This window comes from Numida meleagris, chromosome 1 (genome assembly GCF_002078875.1).
Source record: "Numida meleagris isolate 19003 breed g44 Domestic line chromosome 1, NumMel1.0, whole genome shotgun sequence".
NCBI lineage: Eukaryota > Metazoa > Chordata > Aves > Galliformes > Numididae > Numida > Numida meleagris.
In genome coordinates this window covers 69342287-69367822 of record NC_034409.1, presented here as the reverse complement: position 1 = coordinate 69367822, position 25536 = coordinate 69342287, and the positions used below count along the sequence as shown (strand labels likewise).

General features: G+C 36.6%; 1 protein-coding gene across 4 annotated transcripts in view; it reads left to right on the top strand.

The window, feature by feature from the left end:
• Nucleotides 1-25318, top strand: part of PACSIN2 (protein kinase C and casein kinase substrate in neurons 2) — a 65937-nt gene extending 40619 nt beyond the window's left edge. For 2 of the 4 annotated variants that reach the window (XM_021392506.1, XM_021392500.1), the window contains 9 exons: nt 6240-6396; nt 7195-7430; nt 8087-8242; nt 9224-9399; nt 11130-11250; nt 13258-13382; nt 13970-14086; nt 15026-15222; nt 20366-25318. In XM_021392506.1, the coding sequence (XP_021248181.1) occupies nt 6240-6396; nt 7195-7430; nt 8087-8242; nt 9224-9399; nt 11130-11250; nt 13258-13382; nt 13970-14086; nt 15026-15222; nt 20366-20478 (1398 nt within the window). In that variant the 3' untranslated portion in view covers nt 20479-25318. The remainder of the gene's footprint in view (nt 1-6239; nt 6397-7194; nt 7431-8086; nt 8243-9223; nt 9400-11129; nt 11251-13257; nt 13383-13969; nt 14087-15025; nt 15223-20365) is intronic. The other 2 variants (XM_021392513.1, XM_021392521.1) reach the window with 2 other exon arrangements.

Below are 25536 nucleotides of genomic sequence, written 5' to 3'. Positions count from 1 at the left end.
TGAAAACAACAACGGAACACGTTGTATGCTACAGTGACTTCAGAGATAAGGAAATTTATTTTCTTTCAAATGGTTCCAGTTCATAGTGGCTGACTAGTTACGGATAAACTAGGCAAGCTTGGAAAAAGAGTTATGTCAGATCTTACTTCAGGTGTTTGAAGCTCTCTATTAGTGGTTGTAATAATTATAATATGTGGGAATTAATTGACTGGAGTTTAGCAATAGCTAGATGTTTGCCACGTTTTGAGCTGCTGACAAATTAAAATATCCTTATTTTTCATTCAGCGTACCAGAAAAACCTGTTAAGTGGTTTTTAACTCTTTATGCATTTTATCCTTGTCTATGAATATGCTTAATAAAAAAAAAAAAAAAAAACCACCAAATATTGAGATAAAGGTATGTAAATAATGTAATACAAAGAGAGTCACAAATGCTGTGAAACTATAAAATATTGAGGCTGTAATCTTTTATATATTCCCATATCAGTGACGGTGGTTGGTTGCATTATAGCTGGGTGGTCACGGAGGAAAGAGGAGTGTACTGCTAAGCTGTGCGATACTGAATACCTGATCAGAGTGTGCTTGTCTTTCTCTGGCTATTGTGAATTCGCTAAGTCTTAGCTTAGAAAAGATTTGAGATGACTCGATGCTGTGCTCATATACGAGAAGAAAAATTGCAATGAGAAGGGATATCTTCTTGCCTAAGCTGAACAAACATGTGAAGGCATTCCATAGGAGATGGAATGGGGCAAAATGGGATCACCTGAAATGTATTAGCAAAGCTCAGTATTATTTGCAGCAAAAAAAAAAGGGGGAAACTGATAGCTAACAGAATTTATGAAAGAAAGGGGCAGGGTGAGGGTACCACAGTTAAAACTGAGAATGAGAGTTTTCACAGAATTCACCAATTTAATCAAGAACTTGACCATTGTAGCAGTATTTTCAAGAAACAAACTTTTAGGGGATCATTTCTTCTTAAAGTCTTTCTAGCAACTAAGGGTGAACAGCAGCTGAGCGTGTGGCGTTAATGCTAAATTGAAAGCAGGATGCAGTTTTTAAATATCTTGTGGTAAAAGATTTTGCTGTCCTTGAAACTGTAAGAAAGCTTGTAGTCTTACAATTTACCTTCCTGAAGGAAATGCTTCATTTGTAGGACAAGGACAAGTTTAACAGGAAAGAACCCAACAAAGATCAGAAAGTTACTCTAACTGGTGAAATCCTGTGTTTATGTTCTGAGCAGTGCTAATGTAGAAATCTGAAAATGGCGAGGCATTATATAAATGTAGCTCTGAGGAAACAAAGAAAAACAGGACTACCCCAGAAATTGGGGGGGAAAAAAAATGGAATATCGAATAAAAAAGTGTGTTAAGTCATGGGGTTTTATTTCCCCCTACCTCTACCTCCCCCCCAAATTCAGGTTGTGTTTAGTGTGTTTGTNCCCCCCCCCCAAATTCAGGTTGTGTTTAGTGTGTTTGTCAGCTTTTACTTGTTTTGGCTTCCCTGCATTAACCTAGTGGTTCCTTGGCATGCAGAGACTGGAATCCTTTTCCCTTTACGTGACTCCCTGGTCTCTCTGTTAGGCTGCATGCTCCGTTTTTTTTTTTTTTTTCCCCCACAAAAAGTTGTCACTGCAGTCTCCATAGCTCAAAATGCAATTTTCAAACAGTGGATTCATTGTAAGAATTAAAACGATTTACGGTTATAGAACCATATACCATCTAAATGAATCTACTAGAGTTTGTGTAGATATATTTGTGAATATTTATAATTACTTCAGTTAGTGTTACCTTTACTCATAAAATAAGTTAAAAATCATTGTTATATGAAGATACCAAACATATATTTGGAGTGGGGAGGGTAGTTCCCGGGTTGAGGGGGGAGTCAGCACTCAAGAGTATGCACACATTCACAGGGGGAAAGCAAAAGGTTATTAAGTGACTGTAGAATTTAAGCACTGGAACATCTTGACGTTCCAGTCTGAACGTCTGTTCAGACGTCTGTTCCAGGGTCTGTGTAGTTGCTTTTAAGAAAGTTAATTTTATTTTTTCGTCTTAGTTTAGTCCATCTACTGATCATGTTTAAGTGTTATTAATGCAGTATCTTGAATTTCTTGAGTAGGACACAAGTCCAGTGTGATCTGCTTCAGAAAGCTGTACTGCAAGCACTGTCCTACCCAGTCCTGCCTCAGACAGTTGCTGCCCCGCACCAAATTGAGTCTTTGCAAGACTGAGTCTGCCTTTCAACAGATCTCACTTGGAGATAGGTCCTGGAGCAATCATTTCCTGACAAGTCCTTTGCTGTGCTGAGGGCTCCATCTGTAGGGGCACTTGTTACACTCCGGAGTGCTTATGTCAGACCTAAGCTGCAGACAGAAAATAAAAAAAAGGAAAGCATCACTGGGGAACAGCTGAAAGCAAGGAGTCAGTCAGGACTGTAGGCTGAGAGACACAAATATTGACTGCAGGAGTGAAATGGATGTGGTTATTTACAGACATGCTTATCTGGGCTGAGCTGAAGCAGGGAGCTTCATGGTAAGCAGGCTAAAAAGGAGCTTTAAGCTATCCAGATGAGCTATGGATGCACCTGTGACCCTTCTGCTCCTTGCATATACTTTCTGGTTACTTGCACATTCTCTAGATCCATGTACATCTCTTCCCTGCCACTGGTCTTCTGAATCAGATGCAGACAGCTGTATCCTCCATCTTTGTATCTGAAACTGCAGGGAGAGGAGGGATGTGCAAACCTATTTGAAATGGAAATCTATGTGCATGCCTGCACATGAACTGATGAATACACGGGAAGAGCTGGTGAGATTCATTTAAAACAGTTACTTAAGAAATTTTGATATGATGCACTTGGAGTGAGTGTGTTAGTAAGATACTGGAAAAAGTCCACAACACCGTAATGCTTCTTTTTTTCTTTTTTTTCTCTATACATGATATGCCCTGGGAGGCTCAGGTTGTTACAGAAGAAAGGAACCTTGGTCTGAAAAGGCTAAGGACTGGTGATCTTATAGCATCAGAACCAACGTTTTAAGTCAAGAGAATAATCAAATTTGGCATAAACCATTGTAATTTTAGTATGTTAAGTAATAATTTTTAAATGCTTGCTCGAGGAACTTTTTATGAAGTATGTTTTGCTTTAAATAAATTCCCAGAAGAGGGGAAGAATAAACTAGATTATTTGAAAGATGTGAAGTATCAACAATTAATAAATAAATCACTGTTTTACAAATGCTAAATGCCACGTATATAATTTACACTCAGTGTCATGAAACAAATTACAGAAAAATGTTTTGTTTCCAAAACTCTTAACTTCCTTCACAGGGTGTGAAAATTGAATGCGATGTCTAATGTGATTTATGAAACAGTTTGAATGAACTTTTTTGGTGTTTGGTGTTTTATTATAGAAGACTTTCCTTGGAATACAAGGTTGTTATTCTCTAGTATTGTAGGCCTTATTCTTGTTCTGTACTATGATGCTAGTTCCTTCAGTCCTCTTCAGCTGAAGGAGGTGGTGTGGGTAAATCTCCTCCGCTCTGCATATGCGGCTTTTTTACAAGTGGCCTTCTGCGACAGAAGGCTGAGGAGTGAGTAGGCTGTAATAGGCGAGCTGAATTCCGTTCTTTGAATGCTGCCTGAGATTTGACAACTGCTAGATATTACCGCGTGGGCAGGGTTTGCTCAGACGTCTCAAAACGAAGGCATTAAAAATACCATGAGGCAGCCAGCTCCAATTCAGTATTAGCATATAAAATGCTAATTTAGTAGTGAAAATTTATGAAAGGAAATGTTCATGCTAGAGACATAAATCCCTGGGCATGTAACTAGAGACTCAAATTGATGCTAATATAAAGCTTTCCATAGTTGTGCCAAATGTAACCTGTTTTAAGCCTGCTTGGCTGTGAACCAACAGCTGGAGTAACTTTGAACAGATGAATAACTTTGTCCTCCTGTCACAAACTTTAGCAAGTATTCTTTCATGTGCTTAATTTTCTTAACGTTTTGATTGTACGAGAGCTGCTCCAAAAGTAATGCCACCTATTTTATTATCTTGGTTCACAACATGAGAGGCAGCTGTTGGTGGTGTGGCAGTAGAGGCTGAACCTTCCCACCAATATTCCATTACTTTTTGTTGCCTTGTGACAGATGGCAGCAGAGGGGCAGTCTGACAAAATGGCATCAGTGGCTGTGAGCACAGTGAGATGGTGGGTAGTGTGTTTCACCAGTGGTGACAGCAACAGCTGTACACCTTTGCTGGTGTAGATTTTAAGAGTGTTGTTCATTGCTGGTGAAAATGCATAGCTAATGGTGGTGACTATTGCAAAAGAGTGTTTTGTAGATGAGAATGTGCTCTGTCAAACAGTGTTCTTGTGCTCTTTGTATGTGTTGTAGTTCCCATGGAAATAAATGGGAGGCATTACTTTTGGAGCGACCTACTTACATTTCTATGATCTTTGTTACTGTGTGGTGTTAGCCTGAACCTACTTATTTCTCATTTTCAATATTTGCCCTGAAAATAAGAGGTTACTTTTCATACATTTCTTATTAATAGATGAAGTCTGCTTGGACGTGAATGCATTGTCTGTCTGATTTTGATGCTTACTTCTTTGCACTGCTGATAGCTTCTTATCTTTGCTTGCATTATGTTTTATGTCTGAGTTTTTAATCTCCTGCTTTTAAAGGTGGTACTTTTTGATGAGAGAAGGACAAATCAGTGGCTGTTGACTTTACTTAGATGATAACTAAGTTTATCAGATCTGTTGAAGTGGATGTAGTTCAAAAAACACTCAAATTAATGCCCTGAGGGCAATGTCTTAATGAATCATCCTGTCATCATTCACTTCAGTTATTTTTTTTTTCCAGCTTTGACCCTGAATTTTGTCAACTTATTTTTGGCCAACATTCATCTTCATTTATCAGAATAAGCACTGATAAAGTCCCACTTATTTTTTCCAGCCCTTAATATAGTTTTTCTTCTTTTAAGATTATTACAATATTTCACTTTGTACTCTGAGGAGCTTTTCTGAAGCGGATAGTTTGCATGTACATCTGTTGACAAAATTCTGAATGCAAACCAGAAAGTTGGATGGCTTCCCATGTTTAAGACGCAATTCATGTAAAAATGACGAAAGTGCTTTAAGTATTTGAATGATTGACCTACTACTTTACTGCTAATCTTTTTTTTTTTTCAGTCAGGTGGTTAGGGTTGATAAGAAGTTGACTGTAATATTTAATAGGCCGTGCAAATTCTGTTACCTGAGTTTTTATGTCTTGTTTAATGTTTACAAAAGTCAACGTGACTGACCTTGAAACTAGTGGAAATATTAGTTTGGCAGCAGTATCAGTATCTCCCCATTACTTAGATTGGTTATTTAATGTTGATAATACACAAAAATGAATAGGTGTTTGCTTATATAATGAATGTTCATACATTTTTCTCCATATCTCATCCCTTTGTAGCTTGTACATGGAATTCTAGTTTTTTTTCTCTCTGAAATTTTCATGTTTATGCTAGGGATGGGAGCTTCCAAGTCACTATCAGTGTTGAGGCAACATTACATTCTAGAGTATACTTTTGTACTAATTGCACCCTAGCTTGTCAGCACTGAATGCAGGGCGTCTCTGATCTCTGCTGGATATATAGTGGATGTGTTTTTCTATACTGCATTCTTAGAAAACAAAAGCTCTAATGTTCGATGTAGATTTTACAGTACTCCTTTGTATGTTGTTGCAGTTTTATTAATCTTTTAATTAAAGAGAACATGAAATTAGGATGCTCAGTAATAAATAGATTCTTTCCTTCTTCAGTGCTTGTGTCAAGTATTTTGACTGTCTAAAACATTGCCAAGCAATAATAATGCAGAACAATTGCTTAATAACTATTGTGACAATTACCTATACTTATACAGCAGGACTAACAACGCATAGATTCTTTTGTAATGCTGTATTTGCATTGCTGACTGAACTGTTTGTCTACTGAATGGCAAGCTTGATTTTTTTTAATAACTTTTTTTTTACAGGAGAACTTGTCACCTTCGTGGTGCAGATCATACTGCAATTTATTTCTAATATCTCACATAAGTTAAGTTTTAAGATTAATTGGAAATACTGGCTGCTATAATGGATGAATTCCTGATAGCAGATGATCTTTCTTGTACTGTTGCTGTATGTGTATTAGAGATTTATCTTGCTTTCCGATGTTTCAAGCAGGAATTGCTGAGTGTTTGTCTCTTTATAGGTTGGAAATTACAAGCGGACAGTAAAACGAATTGATGATGGTCACAGACTTTGCAATGATCTCATGAATTGTATTCATGAACGGGCACGAATAGAGAAGGTCTATGCTCAGCAACTTACAGAATGGGCAAAAAGATGGAAACAGCTTGTGGAAAAAGGTAATACATCTTCATTTTGAACTCTGAAAGCTTTCTCAAAAAGAAAAAAAAAATCTGAATGTTTTAGGTAAGTTGAAAGTAGAAATGTTTAGCTTAAATGGAACCTTTGTGAATGGCTCAGCAGTGTAACAAATGAGTCTTTCAAAGATAAAGCTTTCCTTGATTAAGACCAAACAAAAAAACCCAAAAAAAACCCAACAACAACAACAACAGAAAACTTAACTCCTTCGCTAATTTGCTTGTTTCTTACGGAAGCAGATGAATCTTGCTGTCAGTGTTGATGTATCCAAATAAATTCAGTTCTACAGATGAGCTGTTTCTGAGTCAATAATGGTAGAGTATGCGCTGTTTGAAAAGTGTGTCTGCCTAAAAAGGGGTCAGTGGTTGTTGGGGAACAAATAACAGAAAAGTAGTGTTTTAATGAAAGGCTGATCTGTTACCATTTTAGTATATTCTGAGTTAGCTTTTCTGTTTCTGGTTGTCCATGCTTCAAAAAGTATGTTGAGAAATGGGAGGCAGTTTGAAGAGGAGCTAATAGGTGTAAGATTGGGAATCACGGTTTAGGGAGATGCAGGCCAGACTAAATGAATATTATTTATTTAAGTATTACTTTAACTTGTTATATTCTAAAATTGTTTTTTTTAAAAAACACAACAATTCCCTTTTCTAGATTTGCATAATTATCTAGGAATTCCTATTTAGAAATGAATATAAGTCAATAGCTTCAGGTAGCTTCTTGGGAATATAAGTTCCATGTGGGTGATGGTTATTGAGAATGACACTTTCTGTTGTGTTTAGGCCCACAGTATGGAACAGTAGAAAGGGCTTGGTGTGCTTTTATGTCAGAAGCTGAAAAAGTGAGTGAACTACATCTAGAAGTAAAAGGTTCACTGATGAATGAAGACTTTGAAAAAATCAAGAACTGGCAGAAGGAAGCCTTTCATAAGCAAATGATGGGAGGATTTAAGGAAACCAAAGAAGCAGAAGATGGATTTAGGAAAGCTCAGAAACCCTGGGCAAAAAAGCTGAAAGAGGTACAGCAGTAGATTATGTATTAGATATCCTGTGTTACAGTATATTAATGTCTCAAATCTCTGTAAGGGAGTAAACTCCCTATTTTCTCTGCTGGACCCTCCTTTCTCAAAAAGATCTCTTGCTTTCTGTCCTCTTCTGAAAATAACCATTTTCTTTTGGTCTCTCTTAATCTTGGTGACTTCAACGAAAATCTGGAAAAGGTGGAATTTGGGTTATCATTTCAATAATATCTGATCTCATGCATTGGAAAGTTACAAATTGTTCAAAGAAATGATCAGGGGAGAAGTGTTCGTGAATTTTCTCCTTGTCACACGTTATTCTTAAATAACAGGTTTGTAGAAGAAGGGGAGCAGAGGAACATGGGCATGAGGGAAAATTGTTGTACTTAAGACTTCCTGTAAACCCTTCTTGAGTCTTTCTTCACTTCTCTAAGCTTGTATAAGTGATGTTTCTTCTATGGTGAAATACGTTGATTTCAAAGTACTACAATAATGTCCTTACATTGATTTTTTTTTTTTTTGTGTAGTGTTTGTTCCTTGGCCTAAATAAAAAGTTTATTAAAAAACAAACAAGCAAAAAAAAAAAGCCACCCTGAAACAAAACCTCATTGTTTTATAAAGTGTCACAGATGCAGAGATTCAAATCTTCTTTTTAGGTGGAAGCTGCAAAGAAAGCATACCATGCAGCCTGTAAAGAGGAGAAACTGGCTATATCCAGAGAGACAAATAGCAAAGCCGATCCAGCGCTAAATCCTGAACAACTCAAGAAATTACAAGACAAAGTGGAGAGAAGCAAACAAGATGTACTAAAGGTATGTCTAATATATAGCTTGTCCATACCTAAGTGTTTTTTTTTCCTCCTGAATGTGCCATGGACTGCGGTGCAGCTTGCTCTGTTATGGTCCAATGCCAAAATCTGGGATTTTCTCAAAGCGTGTCACTGCTATGTTATTTGTGAAGAACTGATAATATAACCCCTATTTTATCTAAGTACTTTGAGTAGGGAAAGAAACAGAATAATACAGGAGTTCTTCATATTTGGTAATGAGGACTGAGTTATTTCATTTGAGAGACTGTGAGATAGATGTGTAAAGCGTGCTGGCATCTAAAATTGTCATCATTCCTGACTGCACAATGCGCACTTAAAAAAATTTTTTTAAAGAAAATAAACTGATACAATCTATTTAAATAAAGTAAATATGTGATTTCTTTTCAAAGAAAACTTTTCCCTTTGGGATGTTGCTCTGTGATCTGGAAGGCCAACATTATGTTGGGTGGGATCTCTTAACGTCTCTGGACTACTGCTGTAAATCTCGGGTCTGAGATTTTGTTCGTTAATTGAGCTCACTAGATTTATAACTTCTGTTCACAGGAGTGTATGCAATGGTACTTTCTCCTGTTCATAACTCACGGTGGACTATGTAAATTGCTGAATGGGAAATGCTAACACTTTGAAATTATTTGGCGATCTTTAACTAAGAGACCCTGTAAATTCAAAGACTACTTACTCTTATACTAAATGCCTCCTTTGCTTTTATATCTTTAGGATTACATTAACATTTTTCATGATTTCTTTTAAAAAGCCAGAGTGGAGGCTTAGGCCTTAATTGTAATTGTTTTGTTGTTTTGTTAGGTAACTCTCATCATGATCCAGCAGGTACTGTGGTAATACAAAGAGAATGCGGCTTGGTGTATTTTAGTCTAGGTCTTTTCTGTTACTGTATTTGTGGATCTTGTAGGAGTGTAATAAAAATATTGCTAATTGATTTCATTTTTTTCTCCTTCCACCTCAGACAAAAGAGAAGTATGAAAAATCACTGAAAGAATTAGATAATGCCACTCCTCAATATATGGAAAACATGGAGCAGGTATTTGAACAGTGTCAGCAGTTTGAGGAAAAACGCTTACGTTTCTTTCGAGAAGTGTTGCTGGAAGTTCAGAAACACCTTGACTTGTCTAATGTTGCAAGGTAAAACTGTGCAAGACTCAAAATTAATGCTTATACTTCTAAGCAAAAAAATAATCCATGCTTCAAGTAGGTCAGTTTAAAATCTGACTTATTTTTAGTATGTTTTGAATATGTTATTTCTTTGTCTAAGTTCAGATTAGCATCTATCCCTAGCATTTGCTAATTATAGTTAAAAGTACTAAATGAACTGGTAAGCACTCATTGCTGATAGATCACTCTAAAAGTAATGCTTCTTATTTACTTCCATGGAAACTACAACTGATACAAAGAGCACGATCACACTATTTGATAGAGCAAATTCTCAGCTACAGAACACTTTTGCAACACAGTCACCACCATTAGCTATGTATTTTTGCCAGCAGTGAACAACAGACTATGCTGTGCTCATGAAAATCTACACCAGCAAAAGTGTACCACTGTTGCTGTCACCACTGCTGAAATGCATCGCCCACTGCCTTACACTGCTCACATCCACTGTTTGGTCTCCATCAGCGTTCACCAAGTGTCGATGAATGTCAGTGCCATTTTTTTCTGCATGGAGGAATTCAGTGCCACCTCTTTGTTTTGTGCACTCTTCCATGTCGTACACCATTTTGTGAGAGTGCCTTTGTGCTACCATTTATCACATGGCAACAAAACATGAGGGAATACTGGTGGGAAGGTTCAGCCTCTACTGTCATACCACCACCATCTGCCTCTGATGTCATGAATCAACATAAAATAGGAGGCGTTACTTCCAGAGCAGCTCTCATAATTCTAGAGTTTGTGTGCCATGGTCTGGTAGGATTTCACTAAAATCCCTCTAGCTTGTCTATGGAATCGTAGTTCTGTGTATCTGTTATGTTAACATCTCTTCATGTGGGTTCCGTATTACACCATATTGGTCCTTTTATTAAAAAGAAGCAGGTTATATCTGTAGTCAGTCTGTAGATGAAACATATCATGTGCATGGTTTAGGATTAGGGATCAGAATTGTATCTGCAACATGACTTCTATTGTGTGTAATCCTTCATCGTTAAGAGAATTTGACTTAAAGAAGAATTAGACTAAAAGATGAGCAGAAGCAGCAAGGTTCTTTTTTATAGTATTTGATATTTTATGTAAATAGTATAGTTAATAAGATCAGAGTATCTAAAACAGTAAAAGCTGTTAGCAGGTACAAGGAATAGACATTTTCTTATGTTTTTTTTAACTCATTTAACTCTGCTTCGGGTTGGAGACTTTTATTTTCATAATGAATTATAAGTCTCATTGGATTAAGACAGGAATTTTGTAGAATCGTAAATTGTCCAGAGTTGGAAGGAGACCCTTAAGGATTGAGTCCAGCTCCTGGCTCCACACAGAATGCTGTAAAGTTAACACAGAAAACAGGTCCTACCGTCTTGTAGGCAAGCTTTTAAATTCAAGAAAGTTCAAGGTTGATGTTTTGTAATTTAAATATATTCCAAATTAAGTACTACATTTAATGACAGCTATTTAAGATACTTCACAAGACAGTCATAATTCATCTTTGAAATAAGGATGTTATTTCATTGAACTTTTTACAGGCAGTTAATAGGTCTATCCTATAGAGTTTTAAAAAGTTTGTCTTGCGGTGTTTTTTTTCAATACTGTTGTGAAGCTTGAACACTTTTTTTAATATATATTATATATATATGAAAATAAAATGAGATCAGGGAATTTGGCATGTTTCTACATTTGTACTAAGTTTGAAGACATTTATTTTGCAGTTACAAAAATATCTACCGTGAACTGGAACAGAACATCAAAACTGCAGATGCTGTTGAAGACTTGCGGTGGTTCAGAGCTAATCAAGGTCCAGGGATGTCAATGAATTGGCCTCAGTTTGAGGTAAGATCAGAGTGTGTAAAACCCAGACTTGTCTTTCTGGTTGTTTTTTTTTTTTTTCCTGTTTCCTTTTTGTCATATTCCTTTCTGGTGAGGCTCAGACTCAAACAACTTCTAGTAGTTAATCTTGTTTTACGGTTTTTCTTTTCTTGGTTTCAGTTGGGTTCCCTCAGTCCCTGCTTTTGGATATGATTATATCAAACACCTGTTTAAACAGTAGAGAAGTAAAAGCAGACTCTTTTTTTAAAGCTGAAGTAATTACTGAAGTTGTTAGTATGAGATTGTCCTTTTCGGTGTCAGACTTAAATTGGAATCTCCTTGTTGTTACTGAGTAGGCAGCAAAGACTATTGAAATAGTTTAAATACTTCCAAATTTTCAGAACTGATTTGAAGTCTTAAACCAGTTTTTCCTGATACTATTAAAAAAAAAAAAAAGAAGAAATTAAAAGGTCTTACCTTGTGCCAGTTATTTTATTGCTGAATACAGTTTTCAAAGGAAAAAGGAAGCTTTTGAGGAGTGTTCTGCTCACTTAGCTTATAAGAAACAAATACCAAATTCTATCAGTGCAGAATCATACTAGCAGAGTATAAGAGGCTGGAGTTGGAATGAGTTTCTGGACGGTCATAAGTTCAATTGAAGTAATTTCTGAGCATTCAATTAATGGAGTGGGAACTTCAGTTATTGAGTGCAAGTATTCCATTTTTAACTTAATGGAAAATGTCACTTGTTTTTAAAACATTGAATAACTTCTGATTTTAAGTTTTGGGGAAGAAAGCTCATAATAGTACCGCAGAATTTCTTTGCCTGAAGCACTGAACTACAGTTACTTGTGTGGGGGAAATACCATCCTTTTTCATAAACAGTAAAATTAATACATGAAATTCTGTTGTTACTATTTTTTTAATCAAGTGTTTTTTCATTTACATGCTACAAGGATGACGTAAGTAGAAACAAAAGTAATGATCAAATGGATATGAAATGTCATTATAAACTAGAAATATACTTAGGTCAGTGGTCTTTATATTACAGTAACTCAAAAATACGTATTTATTTGTAGTAGATTAAAATAAAGAGTTACCTCTGAAAAGCTGGCCAGGAATCACTCATGACTGACCATGCTTCTTGTATAAACAATTAGTAGTAGCACCTCACAAAATCTTCATTTTCTTTTTAATATCTCAAAGCTTTATCTTTTGGATAGCAAACCATCTCCTGAATTTTTAACTTTTATCATGTTTTCTGAGATGAAACGTGTCTAAGTATAGGATATTTGCTTGCATCCAGTTTACTCTCTGTTTTATATCGGTATGCGGCCTAGTTTGACTTGAAAGTGTTCAGGTCTCATCGTGCCTATTCATCTGCCTTCTGAAACTTCTGAATGATTCAGAACATCAAGAAGAGGATACTTAACAAATGACATCATGAGTCTTGTCAACAGCTGTGTTGATTTGAGCTCTTTTGGATGGCTTTTAATGCATGTGCAGTACCTGAAGGGCTCACGCACATTTTAGGGATAGAAGTTTATATATAGTGCCTTGAAGAATGAGCTCCGTTGTAGGTCAGTCTTGCAGCACTTCTTGAAGTTAGCTTGTGTCTTAAAGTAGACTGTAATACTTTAAAAGGTAAACCTAAGATTTAATTTTAAAAAGCCAGATGTCTTGGCATTACTTGAAACAGTAAATGCTCTCAATACAACTTTTAAAGAGTTGCACTGAGCAATTCCTTTGATTTCTCCAGTTCTCTACCAGATGTCTGGTATTTTAAGTCTTTTCAAGGTGTACAGAATGATAAGCAGGGAAGTGCAGGTCACTTTTGGGATTGAGTAGCAAAGATAAGTTTGCATTGGTAAGATAGGAACAAGATGAGGACTATAACCAAAACATTTAGAGTAACTTATCTTTACAATAATTATTTGTAAGACTGTGTAAATGTAACACAGTCTGAAAAATGAGATGTGATAATTAGTTGTTTGATTACATTTCTCGATCACTTTTTGCATTCATTGGTAGGAGTGGTCTGCAGATCTGAATCGCACTCTCAGCCGAAGAGAAAAGAAGAAAGCTTCTGATGGAGTGACTCTGACCGGTATTAATCAGACGGGAGATCAAGTTTCACAGCCTAACAAACATAGCAGGTATTTTTTTATTTTTCATGCCAAAAAAGGCTGAACAGTTATTTAAGATAACAAAAACATAAGATCAAAAAGCCAGTGGCCAGTTAGATGTTACTTTTCTGTGAGCATTCTGAAATAGCTTTCTGCAGCTCACAAAATATTTTGGTGATTATTCTCTGTTTTACATTTCTCTCTCCACTGCGGATTATAAGAAACTGAACTGTGTAGTGAACTAAACTGTGAAGCTGATCTGGCAGTTAGTCTGTTGCTATTTTTCCATGTCTAGAAGTGACAGTTTTACTTTGAAATCTTAGCTTGCAAAATGTTTAGTGACTTCACTAATCTGGATGTCGTTAATACATAACTGTTAACAGCAGCTTCCTTAGAAAGTAATGATTCTAGTTCTGGAGGAGTGTATCGTATGTGGGACTGTCAGAACTTTCTTGGATCTTACACCACTCTTAATTGTTATTTTGTTGTTCTTGTTTGGTTGTTTTTTTTTTGGCTGGAGAAAGGGTCTGCTAAAAAACTACTTAGTGGGACACAAATGAGTGTTTTTACTCTTAAACAGATAGGGTCACCATAATGCTCTTTCTTTTCCAAATTAGCAGTCTTAGTGTCCAGAGTAACACAGTGCAGTCAGTACAATCAAGTTACAATCCCTTTGAAGATGAAGAAGATACTGGGAGTACTGTCAGTGAAAAGGAGGACAATAAAATCAAAAAGTTGGTGAAATGTTGTTTTCAATTGTTTTTACACTTTCTCTATCCAGGGTTTTCAATTTTCAGTTTCTATAATGCTATGCTAGTTGATGCATGAAGTCTGTTTGAGAGGTTTTGTAAGCTACACTGTAACCTAACTTGTCTTTCCTAACAGATGCCTCATCTGTTGCCCTGATCTTTGGTTTGAAACTACTGGGCTTATTGGCAGTTGCTAACGGAACTGCTGTTGTTTTTTTCCTTTCTTAACCAGTGATAGAAAATGTTGATGTTTGTTTTTCTAATGAAAATGCTTCTGGAGCTTTATTCCTATATGTGTGCTTGCTGAATAAGTCTACCTTTATGATTGCTTTCTTTTTGTTTAGGACCTTTTCAAACCGCTGTCTGTTCCTTCAGTATGCCTACCTAAGGATACCACTGTCTTAAATGGCATGCACATACTCAACAGTGAACTCTTCTTTAAATGATGAAGTTGTCACTCTGTAATGAAGCTTTTATATTGGTGGATTGCAACATACAAAAAGTTAAAATATATTGTAGGTGTGCGTAGAGAAGTGAGAGAGATTCTGCAGTGCAATTTAAATACCTAGTTCCTCTTATCTACTACCTTCACAGCTTTTACCTTTCTAGAGTAAATAATCTCATAGATTCTACAGGTTTTTTGTTAGAGAAATTTCTTGGGAGTTTATAGGAAAGTTGTCTTTGATTTCTTTTTTTCCTTTTTCCTTTTTTTTTTTAGCTTTGAATATACTGTAAGAATGTGATATTATTTTTTTCTGAATAACTTATTGCCACCTAAAGGTAGATAAGATAAGCAGAGGGAAATTTTCAAAGCTGAACTTTACAGAGAAGTTTAAGCTTAACTAAGGAAACTGATATCTTGGGGATACTTTTAGTCTCTTAATGTAAGAGCAAAAAAAAAAATAATTTAAAATCTGTTTTTAGTGTTAGCAGCTATGAAAAAAACCAAAGCTACCCTACAGATTGGTCTGATGAAGAGTCCAACAATCCCTTTTCTTCCACTGATGCAAATGGAGACACCAATCCATTTGATGAAGATACTTCTCCTGCAATGGAGGTGAGAGTGCGTGCACTCTATGACTATGAGGGCCAAGAGCAAGATGAACTCAGCTTTAAAGCAGGTAAGTTTACAGTGTTCACTTAAAGCACTTTATCAAAGGGAGAAATGGGACAAATAAGGAGTTTTACTCTTCAGCACTTCCTTTATTTTCTGAACTCACCTGGTTCTCTGAATGTACAACTCCACTTAGAGGATCTTGTCTAACCCACTCCTCCTGATAGTGCTTCTTGCTATCCCATGTTTGAAAATACTGACTTCTAATCTGTTTGGAATGTATTGGAATGTGTCTGTTTGGGATATTCTTTTTACCATCTCATGTTAAATAAAACAGGGAGCTGCAGTTGATTACTTTTTCTCCTTTTCTTAGTTGATGACAGTAACAGCTGCTGCTTCTAGCCATCTACAAATGCCAACCCTACAAAGCTGTTATTTAAAGAAAAAGACTACAGCAGTGCATCTTAAAGTAATATCTAATCATCTGTTATATTTTTTTTCCTGTCTAAACTGGGAGCATTCACTTTTTGTCCTCTTATTTCCTACAGTACTAAGGTGTTGTTTTTGTTCTCTTTTTAAGCTGAACATTTGGTCGTGGACAGAACTATTTTCTCCTTCCACACCCTTCAGCATATCTGTGCACAGTAGCCCTACTGTGTTTACTTTGTTTTGTTGGCTTGCATTACATTAGGGCACACTGACTGGACATCTCCCTTCTTGAGATGTTTTATTTCCCTTGAGTCATTTTACTTGATTGTAGGAGTTGAGAAAACAAAATAGAGGCAACTGGTGGGAGAGACACTTGTGACAGTATGTTTCTGCCCTTAAAAAGTTCACATAGGGTTACAGTGGTTGCACACCATGAATGCTGCTGCCTTCAGTTTGGGCTAGTTCTACCAGCGGTTGTGTGCTGAGTGAGCGCCTGGGCATCTTCCTCAGCCCTTAAACAGGAGACTTAAGTGTTTTTCATAATCTGACCAACCCGGAGGCAGCACCCTCTACTGGCAAAATCTACACCTTTTGAGCTATGGTAACAGGCAAATATCCTGTCTTGCCCCAAACTGCACTTGAAAAGCTTGCTAAACAGGAACTCCAGAATAAGATTTCATGGGTATATTAACAAAAACAGAACTTCCATTTGTGAAAGTGAGTTTGATTAGACTGTCTATCTACTCCTTTCACCTTTACTTGTCATTTGCTCCTTTCTCCTGTAACGACTAGCAAGCACAGTTGCAGAGGACAAATTGGATTCAAGTGTTGAAAGAACATCTGAGAAAACTTTTCATTCCACTTCCCCTTCAGCATTCATAAGAATTATGCCACTTCATCTACAGTGCATGTTAGATGAATGTTAGAGCTGAAAGTTAATATTTTAAATAAGACGATGATGTAGCTTATCAGTGAACTGGTAGTCTTCCATTCTGCATATGGAGAAGCATGGTGCTCAGAACTGCGTATAAATTGAAATGTTTTTATGAATAAACAAGTCCCACAACCCTGGTGAGACTCTGTTCACTCTCTTTCCTCCTTTTTTTAACAGTAAAACTCTACCTCTGGCTTTTCTTTGTAGACAAGTAATTTGGACTTTGAAAGAAGAGAAACTGGGTGGTTTATCTTTTAACTTTTTAAAATTGTGCTCTGGCAGAAGGATGTAGTAACTAAACATCTGGAGCTTTCTCTGGAATGCACAGAAGCCAAAATTACTCTTCATTCTGTAGACTTTAACTGTTCATTTTTTTTCTTGGTGGGGGATGGAGATAAACTAATCCTCTTGAAATTTATATATTGTACCTTTCAAGTCATTCTGGCATTCCAGAGGTTTACAATAACGAGCCTTTCCATGACAGAACTATGCAATGTTTATACACACAGATGTAATGGTTAAATACAAAGTTAGACATTCTGTACTTTAGTACCAGCTGTTTGACTTGTATTAAACTACTTGAATGATGTGGCTCTCAATGTGAGGCCTCTAGAAATGAAGTGCAAATATGAACAGTAAGAGGTGTATGTAGGCTTAACTTAAAAATTGCTTAATACCTTTGAAGGAAGAGCATTAAAGTACGTTATAACACCAAATCTTGATTGTATCAATCAGAAGAAAGGGATCATGCTAGGCTATGACCCCTCCTTTACAGAAGAACAATTACAGAATGACTGCAGTCAAACTAGCGGTTTTTTAGACGCAAGTATTGGAGTGACTAGATTTACACTGAATGTACAATAGACTGGATCAGGCAGGAGCCAGTTTAAAATGTGTTCTGTTCCCATGTTCCTATGCAGACTATGCCTAGACTCCTAAGCAGCTGTCAGCAGGGGATTAATGCATGTTAGGGATCTGTTTTAATGTATGGGGATATTCTGCAATGGAATTACCTTGGGTATTCAAAGAATTTGCCTACAAGGCTTTTATGATCACTTCTAGCCACATCCTGTAATGTATAGGCTTTGTGCAGTGTCCATCAAATGTAGTTTTTTCTTCAGACATGAAACTCGCCTTTTTATTAGTGAAATACTTTATACGTCTGTTTCTGGTTTTCTATTGTTGTTTTTTTCCCTTCCAAAGATAAGGAATAACAACTCTACCCATATTTTAAGAGAGGTTTTATAATCTTATAACTGCAGGGGACATAACTGTCTAGCATATGTCTAATTCTCAGCCATGGCAGGGAACAAATAGCTACAGGAAATGTAGACCAGGCAGCGTTGTCACAATGTGTTAGTATACATGCTATCTTTGGTGCAGTTATAAAGACTGTTTCTGTTATAATCCTGTTCTGTGTATTATTGTCAAATGTGATAATAATTTAATAAACCTCCAAGGTCACTGGTTAAAAATTTTGTAAGACATCTCCATAAGCCAAGTATTTGTTCATAGCTTTCTTTTATTTGTTATCTGGTAGACTTGCAAACTAGATATCACAGAATCCCAGAATTGTAAGGTTTGGTAGGGAATCCGGAGATAATTCCAACCCTTCTGCTAAAGCAAGTTATCTACAGTAAGTTGTACAGGAAATGTCCAGGTGGGTCTTGAATATCTCCAGAGGAGACTCCAGCAGCTCTGTGGGCAGCCTGTTCCAGTGCTCCATCATCCTCACAATAAAGAAATTCTTCCTCATGTTTGTATGGAACTTCTGATGTTCCAGTTTTTGCCTGTTGCCACTCGTTCTGTCACTGCACACCACAGAAAAGAGCCTGGTCCCACCCACTTGACTCCTGCACTTTAGATGTTTATAAACAGTGATGAGATCACCTTGCAGTCTTATCCTGAGGGCTCCTGGGATGGCTGAGAGTCCCAGGTCTCTCAGCCATTCCTCATACAGGAGATATTACAGGCCCTTAAGTCATCTTTGTGCCCCTCTACTGGACTCTCTCTAGGATAACCCTGTCTTTTTTGAACTGAGAGGCCTAGAAGTAGACACGATACTCCAGATGTCGCCTCAGCGGGGCAGAGTAGAGTGGGAGAACCACCTCCCTTGACCTGCTGGCCATGTTCTTTTAAATACACCCTAGAAAGCCATTGGCATTCTTGGTCACAAGGGCCCACTGCTGGCTCATGGCCAACCTATTGTCCACAAGAACCCTTAAGTCCTTCTCTGCAGATGAAGCTTTAACCTTTTCATAGCTGAGAGAGCAACTATAGAAGATATATTATGATGCTTGTTGCGTTTCTACTAAACAATATATAGTGTCTAGGCTAGTTTTTGCTCTCCTAAATATGCTAAGACTTCTGTAATACTTTCTGTATTTATAACCATTAGAGATGGGTTAATACAATTTCATGTATCTACAGAAATAATTTGACTCAAAGAAGTTGTATGTGGGAAAATAACTTGGGTGATGTGGCCTTTTTTTGCCTGGTAGACTTTTTGCTGAGGTGGACATTCATTTGCCCATGAAGTCTGCAGACTCTCTAATGCCTAAGTATTTCCTGAAATGCAGAAGATTAGAGGTGCACAATGAGGTTATGTTATAGTTCTTAAATACCTGAATGGATATTCAGTGCCAGCTCTTGCTGTTCAAGTTAGGAAACAAATTCTGGGTTAACTTTTTTACAACTACAATTCTACATCAACTTCCAACAGTGTAAAGGTAGGCATTAAAAGAAAGATGAGGAAAGAAGAGATGTGACAGAGTAAAGTATAAGGTTCTTTAAATTCTCCTGCATTGCAACCTAGTAGAGTAGTCCTGGAAGCAGGAAGAATTACTGAAGAGAATTCTGCCATGTCATTTCCTAACATTTTACTCCTTATCTTTCACCAGCTCTTAAGACAAGTATATATTGACAGTAAGCCTAATGAAACACTTATTTCATTTGTATTGACGTTTTGTTGAGGTAGGATTAATAACCCAATGTAGGATTATTCTGTTTGCTTAGAGGTAGTTTTACTATCCGCAGCTATCTTTGTTCATATCATAGAATCATAGAATCACCAAGGTTGGGAAAGACTTCCAAGATCATCTAGTCCAACCATTCACCTATCGCCAATATAACCACACTAAACCATGTCCCTCAGTACAACATCTGAACATTCTGTGAACATCTCCAGGGGCAGTGTCTCCACCATCTCCCTGGCAGCCCATCCCAGTGCCTGACCACTCTTTTGAAGAAGTATTTCCTAACATCCAGCCTGAATCTCCTCTGGTGCAACTTCAGGCCATTCCCTCTCGTCCTATCACTAGTTCCATGAGAAAAGAGGCTGATTTCCGCCTCACCACAGCTTTCCTTCAGGTAGTTGGAGAGAGCAATAAGGTCACCCCTGAGCCTCCTCTTCTCCAGACTGAACAGTCCCAGCTCTCTCAGCTGCTCCTCGTAAGGCCTGTGCTCCAGACTCCTCATCAGCTATCTTTGGCTATAAGCGAGCCTTTGATCTTCTAGTGAAGTAGCACCATATATAAGTTAAAAATTGGCATTCTTTTGTTTAAAATGCTATTTGTGCCTTTTTGAAATGCTGTTAGTGTAATGTTTTTGTTTCAAAGTAGCTCCTTTCTCACTGATTTCCTGAAATTGAGAGGTCTTTTGTCCTATCTGTCAATCTGTAAATGGTATTATTATCAAAAGCACGAAGAGCAGCGATGAGAAGCTTTCTGCTGGGAGCTGGTGTGTGCAAAGGAAGATGAGTGGACACGTAGATAATCGTCATGCTAGCTTTTTGTTGTTGTTACTTAGAAGGTTACAGATTTGTTAACGATGTTCCTTCTTTTTGCAGGGGATGAGTTAACTAAAATGGAGAATGAAGATGAACAGGGTTGGTGCAAAGGACGTCTGGACAACGGACAAGTTGGTTTATACCCTGCAAACTATGTAGAACCAATCCAGTGACAAAGGACAAAGTTAATACAGAAGTGTTACAAAAGCTCTGCAGGCCTGTACAGTATATATTTAAACCAAGAGGAAGCTGAATGATGTATAGAATGTATATATTTTCATGAAAAGGAGAGAGAGCTCAATACTGAAATTGCAGTGATTTAAAGAGATATAGAACTAATTTCACGTGGTTTTCACAACTTGTGCACAATGCAAATGAAAGGGGCTAGGTGGAAAAAGTAGTGATAGGAAAAATACTTTTTAAGCTTTTTCTTCCCACATGGTCTGTTATTGTGACTCTTAAACATTTTTGCATTTCTATGCTTGTGCCTCATCCTACCCGAGGTATGTGGCTTATGCTGACTTTTGTTTAATCGGTTATTTTAAGTGACCTTCCGTAACTTGCAACTTGAATTTTTAAGATTATTATTATAGTTAATTTTCTATTTGTTCTTAGCAATGTCTGAAAGATGCAGTATTTTTTTATTTAAATGCTATGTAGGTAAGCATCTTTTTTGTATGCTTGATCAAATAATACTTAAATTATGACATAGATTTAGTCATCAGTTGACTGAATGAAAACTCCTTCCATGTTGTAGTAATCTTTCAATGTTGTCAGCATGGCTTGAAGTTGTAAAACAGATATTATATTTAATAACTATCTGTTACAGAAGGTTATTTGTAGCAGAGATATCTGCAGGTGTCATAGTTTGGGATTCTGTTATGAATGTTGTTTATATGGTTTGGCACTTAAATGAGTTTTCCTTGTAGATCTTAAGTAGCTCTCTATAAACAAAAAGATAAATCATACATAAGCCCCAGAATACTAGCTATTTCCAGCACACGTGTGCAGGAGAAAAAATCCTTCTAACTGCTAATGAATTTTTTGGTGATTTGAAATGTTAAATCTGTGAAGACTGATTTTTTTGAACAAAGATTGTAAAATAGACTAAAATGCTTTTTATTAAGAGGCTATCTGTTGTGTATATGTACATATAATTTGATATTCCAAAATATAAAGAGCATGGCTATTAGTTATCAAACCTTTTGATGTGGATAAGATTTAGACTTTTAAGAGTTTAAATTATAGGTATATTTAAATCTGCTTTCTTGCCATATTCATTACTGTGCTATAGACAAAATATTCTGTGATTAGATTTTCAGAAGTACAGAAAACACACTAACATACTCAAAATCTGTAATGTGGATAACTTTGTGGGTCAACGTATAAACTAGCATTAGTCCTTACATGGATTATTGTAGCAGAACACTGTAAAAACTACATTTGTTTGCAGTTACAACTCAGTCATCTGTAACAGTGCCAAATAGTATGCATTTGTGACATTTAAAACTGGGTTGTAAATTACAGCAGATTTGTGTTTAAAAAAAAAAAATCAAGTATCAGGTGAGTAGATATGCTACTTTAGGAAGCTGCACTGTAATGAAGCTAACAAATCTACTTTGAGGTAACTATTAAACACTGTTGGTAGTTTGGGATTTTATTGTTTGCTTTTAAAGTTTATAGATATACTTAGTCATAATGTTCAATGAATTAAAATGTGCAAGCTCTGAAAGTGGATGTATGTATGTCTGTCAAGGAAAGCTTAACATAATTATTCATTCACAAAATGGTTACTAAATCTGTCAGGAATTACTGCTTTTGGTCTCCATATTGTAATATATTTTAGAAAACAATAAAATCTGTTAATCTCTTAAATACACAGAATGCACTTCATCTTGCAATGTATGTAAAAATACTCTTATAAAGCAAATAGTACATTTAATTGCAATTCAAGCTGACAAAATCTGTATTATTTAAAAGAGCCATAAGGATGGGCATGCCATTAGTCACTCTGGGCTGCTACAACACAGTGCAAGACACTGCAGCAAAATGTTTATGGAAGAAGAGGAGATTGATGTCTTCTGTGGGTATGCAAAATGTACTACAAGGGTGCTTTCCATGGTATAGTCAAGTTTGATACAGATTTTTTTGAACAACTATGCTTTTTTTTGTAATATCTGAGTCTCTTCTACCTTCTGTGAGAGAGGTGTTTTTTGGTTTTCTTTTTTGCTAACTGCTAGTGATTAACATAGTAGTGTTTGTGATTGCTAGCCAGAAGTTTGATCTTGTCTGTCACATCAGTATTTTTTAAATCTAATTTAATGAAGTAACCATAGAGTCTAAGTGGAAGTAACCACGGGAGATCTCTAGTCCAGTGTCTGATTTAAAGTACAATTAACTCTGCATTCAGACTAGGTTGCTCAAGTCTTTGGAACTGGTCTGGAAAACTTCCAAAGGCTGATTTCCTCACCTCTCTCTTCAAGCAGTTACAATGCTTAATTACCGTTTTAATGGTGTTCTTTCTCCCCTGGCTTTACCTGCAGTTGGAACCTGTCCTTCTGCAAGACACCACTGTGTCTTGTTCTGCTGTGCTTGATAAAGCCTGGCTGGTGTCTTGGTAGCCTCCACATTGGTGCTGGAAGGCTGCTCTTGGGACCCCCAGAATCACCTCTTCTCCAGGCTGAACAAATCATGTTTCCGCAGCCACTCCTCACAGAGCAAGTGTTCCAACCCGCTAATTTGTAAAGATAAGCAAGTATAGTCCAAAGCTATATTAAAATTCTTCTTAATTTGTTCCTTTTGAGGCTTTGAAAACTTGACACCAAAATTTTAAGCTCATTTTTTCCTCAGACTGCTAATATACTTGCAGACTACAATATGAAATTATAAATACAAATTTGGTATACGTATACAAGATTGTAAAAGCAAAGCTACACCCTCAAAATAACCATGTTGTCACTCTTAACATCTTGGTATAACAATCCAATCCATTGCTATTATCTATTGTTGAGATATTTGTGGAGTTGGCCTGATGTACTAAAACTGTTTTTGCCATAGCTGAGCTGATTATTTTTTTCTTTTGTCTTTCTTCCAATTAAGTCTTTATTCATAACACTTGCAAAGAAGAAAATTAAAGCAGGCTTCACAATTGGAGATAAGTAGAAACACTTAGTCTTCAATGAGGGCACCACTGTAGTCAGATGAAATGGTTGCGTGCTAATCTGATATGATCTGCGTTATTTTAAAATAAAATAGCTGTATATTATTGTAAAACAAAGGAGAAAAGGAAGAAAATCAAAAATGATGTACTGAAGGTTGGATGTCCAGCAGCAATACCTCCCGTTCTCCTAGAGTTGCATCTGTTAATTTTAAAAATTAACTCTGAGGTTACATAATCATCTTATTAATCTTTCTCCCAACTTTCTGGTTTGGCAGAGTTACTTATTTACCTCAGAATATCAGAGAGCGTGCTAATTGTGATCAATTTGAAGGAATCTACAGAGCCTGCTCCTGAAATGTGAGAATATGAGATATTCCTGATAATTTAGGATACTTTTACTTACTCATTTTGTTTGAATGATAATTCAAAGAGCAATTGCAGAGCGTAAGAAAGGTCATGTGGTAATTACTGCAGTAGACAATAGCTTCATTGTGTTTGACATCTAACTGTTTACCTGCTGACGGTCAGTATATATCATTTTCAGCCTGCTTTATCTCCTTTCTCCTGTTAGAAATTCAGATTTCTGTGTGATATTACATTAATCCTCTAGCTGAAAGTTTCAAAAATACCATAAACGGTTCTTGAACCACAGAATACCTGTGTACACCTGAACTTTTACTGAGCATTGTCCACATTTCAGAGGGTGTAGCAACCTCCTTCTCTGCAGAGAAGACTGATTGTAGTAGGTTAGATGAAATCTGTGCCGGTAGCACGTGGGTGCCTTGGGAAGAGCATAGATATAGGACAATATACCATGATGCTTCAGCCACAGTATTTAAAGCTGTCAGTGATCTTTTTCTTTTGTTCTGTGAAATAAGAAAAACTTGTTTTGAACATTCCGTTCATTGCTTTGTCAACTGAACACCAAACTATTCTTCATACAGATGCAGATGAAGTAGGTCAGCAAAGCGATCCTGTAATTAGTTCCAAAAAGACAACCAGTAGCGCTCTTTCTTGTAGCAGCTAATTGTGACCCCATTAGAGAAGTGCAGACTGTATTTTTATTTTGCATTTGACTCTGAAATTTACTTGCTGCTTTATTACCTACTTAGTATTATACAAGATATTTCTGGTTTTTTTACTTCTGTAAACGTAAGTAGTTCAGTATCAATAAACCACTACCTTTCTATTCACTTTTCTCACAGATAAATATACAAATTACATGTCCTAGCATGAGTCCTCTGGGCAACACACTGGTAACCTCCCACTGTTTGTTATGGTAGTCATTGACTAATTTATTAAATGATCATTTCCTTATTTCATGGCAATTTATTTAGGTTTTTATGAGGGACATTAGCAAGAACATTTTGAAAATCCAAGTTACCTGTTACCTCAGCTAGATCACCTCTCTGCATGACCCATGAAGCTTTAACTCAACGAAGTAGCAACCATATTAATTGTGACGTAATTGTGTATTATGATATAGATATTTCTAGAAACCTGAAGCAGAAGATGCAGAAATTTGATTGCCCTGCCAAAGATTAAATGCTATCATGTGGCCAATGTAGGTAGGTTTTGCAGTGGGATGCTGCTTCTAAATACGACTTTGCAAGTCTCTTGCATTCCTAATACAAACAGGTTTACCGAAGCACAGCTAATATTGTCTATGCAGTGGACTTGTCTGAAAATTACATTGCTGTAACTTTTTGGCTTTGTACTGGACAATACAGTTGAGATGGACTACTTTCAAGATTAGAAAGCTCCAAGAAACCACCTATGTGACAAAGTGGTTATGCTTCTTGATGTTATCAGTACAAACAATACATTATTACTAAATAAAAGTATATTATTGATATGTTGAACTGGTTTCAACTGGTTTTTAATGTAGTCTTACACTGCTAAACTTCATTTCCATATTGTGGGAGTAGACATTTGGATGCTTGATTTTTCTGCTCCAAAGAGACGACTTTCTGGATGGATTATGTATTCTGGTATGATATGTGTCTGGGACCATATTATGTCATTGAGGATATAATTTGCAGGGGAGAGGCTGGCCTTGAATTTCTAGAGC